The 12,484-nt window shown below is 41.4% G+C and overlaps 1 protein-coding gene across 1 annotated transcript in view; it reads right to left on the bottom strand.

Moving 5' to 3' along the window:
• The window catches only part of prex2 (phosphatidylinositol-3,4,5-trisphosphate-dependent Rac exchange factor 2), an 89,756-nt gene extending 82,358 nt beyond the window's left edge, over nucleotides 1–7,398 (bottom strand). Inside the window, exon 1 of the mRNA XM_023416905.2 lies at nucleotides 6,948–7,398. Coding sequence (XP_023272673.1) covers nucleotides 6,948–7,085 — 138 coding nt within the window. The 5' untranslated portion in view covers nucleotides 7,086–7,398. The remainder of the gene's footprint in view (nucleotides 1–6,947) is intronic.
• Nucleotides 7,399–12,484: the final 5,086 nt, after the last annotated feature.

Genomic DNA, 12,484 nt, shown 5'->3' with positions numbered 1-12,484 from the left:
ATCACATACGCAATGAAGACGCTCCATGGTGCCAAATGGGCATCTGTGGTTAAACTCTGCTTTCCCTGGCCCAGTGTGTGTGTGTGTGTGTGTGTGTGTGTGTGTGTGTGTGTAGCAGGAAATATGCAGCACAATGTAAAGATGGGCAGGGCCAGCAGGAAGGAAGGAAATCATGCTTGAACTACAATTACCGCCTCATAGTTGTATCCTTCCACCACTCAAGACTATAACTTCAAGTTACATCCCTGTTTATCAAGAGTCATATAAAATGTTAACCATTTGATTAAAACTTTGTCATAAGTTATGACTGAATATGTATTTTGTGCGGTCAGTGACCCCGACCATTGGCTAAATTTGAAGAAATTCTCTCAAGGCATTATCGAGATATCGCATTCACAAGGCCAAAACCATGTTTTCTGAGGTCGCCGTGACCTGGACCTTTGACCACCAAAATCTAATCAGTTAATCCTTGAGTCCAAGTGAATGTTCGTGGCAAATTTGAAGAAATTCCCTCACAGCACTTCTGAGATATCCCTTTCACAAGAATGGGATGGACAGATGGACGGATGGACAACCCAAAAACGTAATACCTCCGGCCCTGGCTGCTGATGTGGACTCATAAAAATGGCCTCTGAGAGAAAAGCAAAAGAACGTTAACCAGTGTAAGACCCAGCCAGAGGGACTTTACACTGAAAGAAAGGTGCACACGACTGCAACCAAACAGTTATTAGAGAAGTCATAGACTAGACTGTAGGAAAAGAGAAATGTTTTTCCCTGATTAACACTCAGTTCAAGTCTAGACAAGCTACGCACTCACACAGATAGAGCTGGACGTTGGTGGAACTTTTTCCACACTAATCATCACAATCCCTGACTTTCTGTACCAAAGGGATACTTTTTAGAGCACCAGAACCTCAAAAAAAAAAAAAAAAAAAAAAAGGTCCCTAATGAACACGGCACTTCTTTTTTTGTTTAATCCATACACAAACCAAAGTGTAAAAACTGTGTGGTTTTACAGCGAGTTATGAGCAGTGACTTCCTGGAGTTTCTGTTGGTTGCCATAGTCTTGTCGCGGTGATGGGAAGACATGAGGAAGTCATTGGATCCAGCACATAATGTCCCATAACACCACAGCTTGACATTTTTACGCTTTAGAGAGCAAATTTAGTTACCCTTGGACAGAACCGGGCTAGCTGTTTTCAGTCTTTTTGCTAAGGTAAGCTAACCAACTTGGTGACATAAAATTCTGCAAACTCACCACACTCTGATCAGTACCCATGTTGGTCAACACCCTAAAGGAATGGAGGCTCAATACCAAGCCCTACACATGAACATTACAATATTCAACGTTTGTAGTTATTCAACAAATTTCCATAATGAAGGCATGCCTGTTACTGAATATTTCCCGATGGTAATCACATTTGGTACATCTAGAAAATTGCTACATCTTTTCATTTTTCTAAAAGATGAATGAATTATATATTGAAAGACATGCAAAATACAACAGCTCCCAATGCAAGATGCTCAATGGGAAGATGAAGGATTATCCCACTCAGTGTTTTAATTGATATGGGACTCAAGGTTGACGAGAAAAAAAAAATCGGCTAGCTAATCCTCACTATCGCTTATCTTCAGACTGGCTTAAAGACAGATTTTGCATAAAGATAGGGTGCTAAACAAATTGGAAATTTTCCTTACAGTGGAAAAATTTTCCATAACAGTGGGGAAATTTGCAATAATAAACTAATTTAAAAAAGGACAATTTTATCTTTATCTTAAATAGGTTTACAAACACATATGTCCCATAATGCATCTATTGGTACTGCACATGCACAATTAAAAAGTTACAAAATAAACAACTACAGTATGACCAATCAGAGAGGGAATGCATTTATACTGGAATGCAGATGCAGAACTGTCAGTAATAACCTTGCAAATGCGGCATAAAATGCAAGCCCCTTGTGGAGTGGCAGTGGTGTGAAATTGAAATGCAAGTGAGCCACTTCATCAGTTCAGGGGCCTCACATTGGGAACAGACAAGAGAGAGACTGCCTGCGTTCTTAGAGAGGAGAGACTGACCGAATCCAATTAAAAAGAGTCAAGGAGAAAAACCATCTCACCTCTCTCTCTCTCTCTCTCTCCTTCCATTTCTTTCTTCTGGCTTTACAAACCCACACATGCACACAGAACAGTCAAAGGTTTTCCTATGTACCTGGAATAAAACTAAATTTAGGCAGATCTGAATTTAACTTGGCCTCTATAAGCTAGCTGCAGAAATTTCTGCTCCGTAATGAGGAAACACGCAGTTCCAGCCTGATGGGATCATAAAAAATGTAGAAAGAAAGTGGAAAAATACACTTCTTTTCTTGTCAACACAACATCCAAAATAATGGATGGAACATATGTAGTCGTGGCTCTCTCTGGGACACAGTGGTGAACAACAAGAAAGAAAGAGATGTTTGAGGTATTTGAAAGGGTACAGGGCGTGAGAGGCCGGTGTGGAACAAATAAAAGTATGATGGGATGATCGTCTACGCAACATAAAGACATAAATGAAGTAATTAAGAAATAAAGAAGGGAGTAATTGGGGCAGAAACAGCCGCCTGTGTGAATACGAAGCTCTCTGTGGAATCTCTTATCACCAAATCCAGCCCATAATAGAGACAAACCAATGTAAGCAACAGAAAATGGCCGCTGGCTGGCTTGCTGCATTGGGGACTCGCCCTCAGCCTTAAAACTGCTCAATCCCAGCATCATTTGAGCAAATGTTGCCCTGCTTTATCTGATCTGGAACTTTAAAAAGCTATTTAAAATATCTTAGTAGGATATGCACAAGGAGCTGTATCATGTGGTGTCAACTTTAGCTTTTTCCCTCCAACCCAGCATCTCCTCCTACTCCTCCGCCCACAAAATCCAGACAACAGATCTTAACATTTCTGGCTTGTGACTCTCAAAACGCTGACAAATTAGCTTTTTAACATCAATTATGATTGGTACGATTTTGTAATCTAGTTGGCCTCATCGAATTTACAATTTACCGCAGACAGTCCAACAGTTTATTTTCCATTTATATATTTACTCTGGCAATAAGTTCACTTAACTCCCTGCTAAACATGTGCCGCTTCTCAAGAACTTTATCAAATCAAGACGCACCAATCATCAGCAGCTTATACTCCTGTTTCCATAAGAACACAGGAGGGAGCTGGATGGCATGAAGTCTAGAGATTAACAGACAGACAGGAAAGGGGTAGGTACAAGAGGATGTGACCTTTGGGGTCATCGGCTGTCTGCCCAGAGGGTATGAACCCTCTCGTCATGCCCCCCTGACCTGACCTCCCTCCTTACTGCTCACCGGTCATATGTTACAAGCAAGAAAAAAGGAGAGTTCTCGGCCCAGCAGTCTGGGCCAACGCGACCGTCTCAGTCGAGATGTAAACAAATACAAATCCTAAGAGAGAGAGAGAGTGAGAGAGATGTGGAGCCTCTATATACAAACACACATGTACAGAGTTCACTTGAACACCTGGGTTTCTCAGAGCCAGCGCTCCTTCTTAGCGGCTGCTTTCTCCATTAGGCTCGATTTCCCTCTTCTTGTAGCCATTTTCACTGAAAAGAGCCTGCTGACTTTAAGTGACCGCCAACAAATTTAAAATAGACAATAAAACACAGACAACCACATACAGCTGAAGGGGGAAAAAATGAAACTATAGATGCATTACACCATATTTCTTGATAATCAATAGTTTTCTTAAGAGAACTACAAGATCTACGCTTGTCTCACCCCACATTTATGCAAGGGATTAAAAATGTCTTAAACATTACAATCAGTGGGTTGCTTCGTAGTTCAACAGGCTTTTGTTGGGGAGAGGAAGGCAGCAGCTGAGGGACCACTTAACGCACTGCAAAGCTTTTTGGAATATATTAAGTTAACTTGTGGCTCAGATCTCCCTCTAGAACCAGTACATGAAAGGTTTCCTCCATTGTCCCTCCTTGCATTCTAACTCCTAAGTGCTTATCATGCAAGCAAATGGCTTTCAATGTCTCTGTATCAATGGTGAACACTGGCAGAGACTGAACACAGCATTTCATTTGACAGTGCGACTAAAAGAAACTGCAGAAATGCAAAGAGCTCATTAGAGTGACTGTTTACATTATGTCTTGAGTTGTTCCTCTCATTGAGGCATTTCTAAAAGGATGACTGTCATTTTATTGGCTCGTAGCTGTCCAAGATAAACACCAGTGTCCACCGCCGCCCACTATCTGCAGCGATAATTGTTCATTATGTGAGATAGGCCTGAGATATTTCAGACAGCTTCCCTAGAGCCCGACCTATCAGACTTCTGTGGAAGTTCAGTACTTGGTGTGTAAAAGGTGAAGCTCTAATCCCAAGAAATTCAAATTTAGACTTTCCACTAATGATACCGCTAAAATGCAATCTGGATATTTTCCCACGAGCTGTTAGATAGAGCCACACAATAGGTTCAGACTGTCCTGGGACAATTTGCTCTAAGCATCCTTGTTCTCTGTGTTGTTTTCCACTACCTTAATAGTAAAGTATGTGTGAGGTGCATTGTGTTTGGGTCCCACGGATCAGCAGTGGCGATCTCTGCGCCACAGTTCAACTTCAGCTACCGACCGGAGCCTCATTGTTCCCCAGCATTTCCTAACCTCGGAGGAATTCCTCCTCCAGGAAGTATGGTTTACAAGAGAAGGCACCAAGCCCAGCCACTTGCGGAGAACCGACCGACTGACCCCCCCCTCCCCCCCAAACCACCCTTCACCCTCCTGGCAGTATCCACTGCATGATCCGGTCTACCCTTTTCCCTTTCACCCCTCCAGCAATATCCCGTCCACATCTCTCCCTGCTGGTACTGGGAGTCCCCTGGATTATCTCACCGGGGAGTTGCACAGAGGAGGAGGGGGGGGGGTTGAGTGTCTTCCATTCTGACCTCTAGACACACAGAACTTTGGATGGTTCCTCACAGTTTCTAGCGTGGCAGTAGAGGAAGTGGGGGAGGCACGCGCTTGTTTGTGTGTGATCAGATGAAAGTCTTCAATGTGACCCCTCTCCCCAGTGGGGCCATCTTTGATCACCCCGAGTAATCTTCCGCCATGCTCCCCGAGACCTCCCAAATGATAAGACACAAGATAACAGTGTTTCTTTGTCTTTTTCTCTCACTTTTTTTTTGTGTTATCATCCACCTCCATATCTATAACATGCAGCTAAACCAACAATATCTTTCACTGTCAGACCTCAATCTGAGGCCGTCCATCTCAACATTCCCAACCAGAACAGAGTTGCCTTGGAAGGGTCAGTCACTTCTGAAATGAATCCCAGTTCCAGCGCTACAGGGGAGATAGAGGAGGGGTGGCTGCATTCCCGAAACCCCCACCACTAGGACAGAAGACACATTCCCTCATGTAATAGCCTCCATCATGTCTCCAGTGATGCCACTTCTAAGAAAGGCCAGATAGAGCTCCATCCCCTCCCTGGTCCCTCTGCCCTCCATTAGAAACATCTGGACAGTGAGAGGGGGTGGGTGGGTCGGGGAGTTCGGGGAGTACGTATTCATACATGTAGTCTGGGAAATAGCGCTTTTAATGACATATAACACAGTCCCCCCTTCGACCCGATTTCCATGCAAAGTTCCCAGAAGCTGAAACTGCTGAGAAAATATGGTGAAAGCCACCAAGCCATCCAAAGCCACAGTCCAGATCACATCATATTAGGGCGCTGACTGCAAGGACTTTCGCTTTTAACATCCTCTACAGCCAGGTTACTTTGACAAATAAGACAGTTAAAATACTTGATTATCAGCTGTAGACGGCGACAACTTTTAACAGATTTCAGGTTTAAACGGGGAACATTTCCAGAGCTACCCTTCCCTCGTGTCTTCGAGGTTGGGCGTTTTTTTTTAATGCGATACCATTAAAGCTGACAGCACATCATTCCTGTGTTGCAGCAACCAAGTGCTACGCTCAGTGTGCGACTGGAGATGTGTTGCCAACTGAGCGCCTAGCTTCAGTGGTTTTCATTTGAGGCCACCTGTGCCATCCTTGGCAGAACTCCCTCCTCATGAATTTGATCAAAAGTTGGCAGAGGCAGCAGCAAACTGCATTCTCCTACATTTTCTATGCTGTGTGGCAAAATGGGGTAATAAAAGTAATGCTGTGCAGTACAAGTTAGAAGCCTGATTGTGACAAAGACACATTGAGCTGACATCAAGATGCCAATATACAGGCTTTTTCTCTTTTTTTTTTCTATAGTTGTATGTTTTCTATCTGATTTGTAATGATTATAGAGATCGTTGCACCTTAACCTCAAGTGGTACATCCTTCCTAACTGATGGGAGACATGAGGATGAGGTCATTTCAAGGAGGATCAATAGATTAAATATTTGATTCTGTTGTGATTTGTGGTTCATCTGCCTGTAATTTATCACCAGGCAACTCCATTATACAAAATGATCCAGTGCCCCAAATGGCTTAAATGTCTGTCTGATCAGCTATTGTCAGGCAAACGACTATGAGCCTCTAACCAGCCTATGGGAAGGGGATTAAACATCACACTGGCTGTGCAGGAACTAAAGCTGTGCCATGCCCCTTTGTGACTGTTCTTCCAATTTCACACTTGCAATCTAAAAAGTTAATATCTCAATCAAAGGGATGGTCTCACAAAGTATTACAGGTTACAGTCCAAAAAGTGGATTCTTATGTTTGACATCCTGTTTACATCAGTACAAGTAACAGTTGCATGCAGGAGGGGGTTAGCACAGATTGTTAACATGTAACACTTAGTGGACCTGTTGTTGCTCTGGAGCCTGATGCACCGTGCATACAAAGCAGGGTGGCTGTTTTTGTTTGTTTGTGTGCTTTGAGGTGTCATTTTCCTGGGTAAAATGTGCACTTGTGAGCCACCTCCGTTAGAAATCATTCTCAAAACTCACCGAGAGAAATTCTAGCGTCCCAACATAATCCCGTTCAGTCTTTAAAAGTTCATTTAGGACGCACACTCGTAACCGCAGCTGTTTTTCCAAGTCCTTCCCGCTTTCGGCTCTGTGTTCACTTCTGCTCTCCTCAGTCATTGTGAGTGAATAATTGCAAACTTTATTTCCTTCGGCAGTTCACAGCTTCACATCACAGAACAGGTTTCAGTTGTGAAAAGTTTGCAGCATGGTCGAAAGTGAAGGAGGAACCGGTCACTGCAAAGTCCACGAACAGGTCAAAAATAAAAATAAAAATACCGACGTGCTGGATGAAAACGGCTGAAAAGCGAGGTATGGTTTTAAAAAGTGAAATAAAAAACAAAGATGGCAGTTAAACAACAACGTGAGACATCTTCCCACAGAGCGTCAGTGTAGAACAACTGGACACCAGTTTGAAAGTTGAGTCCATGTGACTCCTGAAGTCTTCATCCTAATCCTGCCTCCCTCCTGCCTTTAATGTGGAGGACCAGCGTCAAGCCTGCAACAGCACGCGCTACGGTTTCCGGTTGTAGCTTTTAAAATAAGAGTGCTGCAACAGGTTTTGAGAAAAAACACCAACTTACAGATTCAACCAGATAGTTTCCATCATCATATCTACGAGCTAAAATTAATTAAAATTGCCGGTGGAAACATTTTGAAGCAAAATGCAGGGGATTTAACTCACATTGACTGAACTGATACCCTGCAATACTTAGTTTTGACACTTCCCCCCTCTTAAACTGAAGGAACAACTATTGTACTTCTCGGATTATTTTAGTTATCTTGCATTTAACTTCACAATATTGAATCCTGGAGAGGACAGGGAAAAGCCCATTGACTTTTTACCCTATGACCAAACATTCACACACATTAGATCAGAAACCTGAAACAGTATAACTAGAGAAAATTACATAACTATCTATAAGATGAAGGTAAAAACTAAAGACGGCAGAGCTGCACAGACCACAGTTCTACTCAATTTCACAAACTTTCCCTCAATTTCACTCCAATGAAATTAATGGAGTGAGATAATGGGGAAAATAAAGTGTTCCTCACCTGGAACCCCCCCTGCCTGTGAAGCATGCCTGCTCCTGCTGGGACTAAGCTGAAAAACAGAGCGACTTCCACTGCAAAAGCTAACCATGCTAAAGAATTATGTTGTATTATTTTAATTCCTTTAATTGCTTTTTTCTCCTTGTAATAAAGCACAGTAGTTGCTTAATGAGGTAATACATTTCAGTCATAAAACCCCAGCTTGCATGATTAAGTTGCAAATGAGTTTATCACTAATATCTGTGAGATAATAGAGAACTTACACGCATACCTCAAAGTCCTTTAAACTATTATTAGTTCTTGGTGTCAAAATGACAGAGAGTTGCAGAGAGCAAGCTTATGAGTGAAAATACAAATATATGTAGATTACAGCTACCATTACCTTGAAAAGAGAACAGGTGTCTCATACCCTTGCAAATTCAATTTGCAGTATGATGCACTGTATATGTAAATGTATTTGTTAATGTGACATTTAGAATGTACTGTATGCATACTTATATCTATTATTATATATTTTCAAATTGACTCATTATATTTTTACCTGCCATTAGATTAATCATAATTTTTCTTATGTATGTTTTTTTTTTTTTTTTTGCTTTTAGAACAACAGCTGTTCAGGTAATTCTTTCATCAAAGGACAAGGGACATTACATTACAATATCTGGGGTGGGGGGGTGGGGGCTTAAAAGACAGAATGAGTCACAGATGGACCTGAATTGCATGAGACCTAAAGTCTCCCCTCTTCTCTCATAATGACCACCTCTCTCAACAGACCGTCCATTTTCTTTAGTTTCCTCAGAACTTTCTCACAGAATCAAAAACACTTTTATTCTCTGAGTGTAGCACAGAGAGAACCGAACAAGAGAGACAGAAAGAAAATGATGTTATGTTGTGATCTGTGTGGGTCTGGAATTCACAAGGAGACATGGCACAAAAAAGCTTAAATATTCAGGGTTTCAAAGACTGCACAGGGGTCTGCTCTCCGTAATATAATTCTTTAGTGAATATTTTTCTATTTGACAGGTAAAAATAATGACAGCACATTGCTTGTGCTGAATTGGTGACTGAAACAGTTCCAACAGACAGCAACGACTGTCTTGTTACAAATGTGTCCTGTCTACAGCAAAGTGCCTCTCCTCCTATTTTTTTTAACATCAGACTAAAGAACTTTCTTTTAATTAAACGAGCAGATGCTCTTGCACCACAGCTCATCTCTATAAGCTTTTCACATATGAATTAAGTTGGATTGAATCCATCTCTCCAACCACAGTTAATGTGGGCTTTGAATTTTGGGAACAACTTCAACATGTGAGAAGATTACACAGGCGTGGTCACACATAAAGACATGCAAATATTCCACCAGTGATATTTGATTAAGTAGATTGTGGGTTTAATTAAGACAGAATTCCCACTTGTTTTGAGGTGAAAGCAAAGGTGCAATCTCCGTTCTTACTTCCTGCCAGCACTGCAATGCAGGAACAGCCCCCTGAAAAGCTGGTTAAGTGTTTATATACGGAATTAGACACAGTCAGGGTCATTTTGCACCTGGGTAAATAGCAGCACAATCGACGCTAAAACCTGCTTTAATTTCCCCGGCTTGAAAGGCTTTCGAGAGGATTTTAAAGGAGCCATTTGCGGTCCACAATTATGATTTAAGGATTAACATCTCAACAAGTGGGGAGACAGTTAACTCCATTCTGCAGTGCATTCATACGCTTTGTTCCATGGCATTCTTTATGTAATGTATTCAGCTTATTCTGGAGTGTAGTCTGTGGAGTATACTAGACCACACTCACCAAAAGGGAAGGAGGAATTTAACTGATGACTACTGCCCCAATTTATCAGCTCCAGGGGGGGGTTTATTTTATGGAGCTGTTTTATGTCTCAGTCATAGGTTAGTGTCAGTTTTGTGAGGTGAGATGAGGACATGCCTCTTAAACTGGTGTAAATCTTAACATGTAGTATACTCTGGTGGTTAAATCAAGTACTGCATGATGCTGTTGTGGTTATTCTCTGAAGGTAAAGTTTTCTTCTGTGCTTTATCTTTGCTGCCACCAGAGAGCAGTGTTGTTTTGGACTAAAATACTGATCCCACTGTGAATCAAATAAAGGTTTTCTATCAAACAGAGCTGTGGATCAGGATCTCATAATAGGTCTATTTATTGACTCCTTGAGATCCTGAGCAGGCCCAGCTCCCAGACTGACACTAAATGTACTAAGGTTAGTGCTTGTATGAACGAAAGCTGAGAACCCTCCATGACGTCTGCGGTAGACCGACTTCATTATGGTTTTATACTTGCCATTCCAGCGCAGGTAAATTTCCAGACCCCTCAGATTTTATTGCCCATGACTTTGGTCTGTGGAATTAACTTCTATTATTTGTGGTTTGAGTGCTGCCAGGAAGTGCTCTGTTCTTCCCAATGGAAAAGGAGTGTCAGACTGATATGAGCTACTTTTTCTGATAACTTGCACCCAACATCAAACACGACTGGTGATAACAATGTTAATTTGCACTGATTATGGACATATTAAGTGCATAAGTACATACTTTCACCCAGTTGGCAGCCAAAACCAACAGTCCTCCATCGCATATCTGCAAGGGTGTCAGTCCAACACATTGTTGTCTTTAGTTCAGATTTATTCCATTCTGTACAGATGGAGGGAAACACTGAGAGAGGGGAAGTACAGTATGAAAGGGGGGAGGCTGAGATGTATTTTGAATCAGGTTTACTACTATAAGTGATTTGAGTTTTTCAGGACCAGTTTACAGGTACACATACATCTCGCATCTCGGTACTTTTTTTTATCAGATAAATCCTTTTACTGGCAGATTTTTAAAGCCTGCTCAACATATAACAGTTTAGAAAAGAAAAAAAATACTGTATATATTTTTCTTTTCCATGGAGAGGCTTTCCATGTTGTTTAATAACAGAACTACAGCCTCAAGTAGGCAAACGTACACTACAAAAAGGGCATTCATACTCAACTTCAGGTTGTAGTAAGTAAAAGTCTCTTCATTGTGGTCAATTGGCACTAGTTCATATTGCAGTGGTGTGGAACAGTCAAGATAAGTGGTATAATAAAGTCCTGGCAGGCTGCTGACACAGACCCACAGTACTTGTATCTATATATTATTCTTAAAGTTCTTTGGCTCAGCTGTTTTTCGCCTCCGTCTGCAAAGCTTCTACCTGAGTGAGTGATGTGAGTGCAAAAATAGCAGAGATGTTTTCCCTTTCACCCTATCGCTGAAGTCTTTGCATCTGTTAATCAAAATCCAGTAGTGAATAGTGCTATACAATCCAGGTGTGATATAATGAAACACTGTGGTAACAATAACAAGGCGTCTCTTCTTATCCCTATGATAAAAAAAAGGACTTTTACCAGGTTGTGGCGGGCGTTATAATCAATTGGGTAATAAACGATCATTATCAAAGATTCACTGAAAGAAAATAGTTTGAATCATCAGATTTAAACCACATATGGAAAACCTTTATTTCACTTTTCTTCAAATCCAGTTTCGTATTGGCCAAATCTTCAGACTAACAGTACGTGCCATCTCTACGCAGGATAAGATCGGGGAGCAGACAAAACATTTTACCATTTTTTGTGAATTTACTGAATAATTTTACCTTTTCAGTCTTCTAGAAATTATTAGAAGAGTAAAAAAAAATAACTCTCCGGATGACCTGATTATAAATGAACATAGCTTCTTTTTGGAGAGTCACAAGTTAAACAAGGTGGCAACCACTGGACTATATAGAGAGGATATGCGTCTGGTAATTCCTCTTGACAGCCTCTCTGACTGCATCCTGAGTAATGTAACATGATTTGATGGTTGGAGCAACAATAGTCCAAGCAGCACTCTCCTTGAGAAGTCCTCTTCTACTGTACTGACTCCTCAGGATCTGATCTGAATGAATAAAAACTTTATTGCTTTGTTACAGTTGCTCAGCGCGTAGTTAGGAAAGAGGAAGTAAATAAGTCAAAAAGTAAAACTACTATACAAATAATGATAAAATAAACACTCTAATGTCAAAGCCCCCTGTTATGCATTTTCCCTCTTAGTCTCAGCTTCATTCACTGTAAGCAAGTCTTTGTGCTTTGTAATCTCACAGATGGAAATCTGTGGTTGCAGATGTCTGAGCAAAACTCATATATTATGTGGTTCATTTTTAGGCTGGTGACAATTAATAAAATGTCAAATCTCAAAGCCCTTGTCACTGAGATGATCTTCCCTTATATTCTTCATTCATTGTAGGAGTGACAGTTTGTTTTCTGGCTGCCGAATGGCCCCACTTTCTGCTGCCGCCCCAAACTGAGCAGCATCTTTAACCCTAAACCTCTTTCTTTCACTTCTCCCCGCAGGGTCAAAAGGTCATAGATGTGCACTCACAGCTCTGCTCAGGGTCAACTGACATCACAAAGAGCATGCAGTTCACTCCACAGTTTAACCAAAACCCCCCCCC

The sequence above is a fragment of the Seriola lalandi genome, unplaced genomic scaffold (genome assembly GCF_002814215.2).
Source record: "Seriola lalandi dorsalis isolate HSWRI2012SDOR001 ecotype SW California unplaced genomic scaffold, Sedor1 jcf7180002054570, whole genome shotgun sequence".
Classification (NCBI taxonomy): Eukaryota; Metazoa; Chordata; class Actinopteri; order Carangiformes; family Carangidae; genus Seriola; species Seriola lalandi.
Note: the sequence above shows the minus strand (reverse complement) of the source record. Positions and strands in the feature narration are given on the sequence as shown.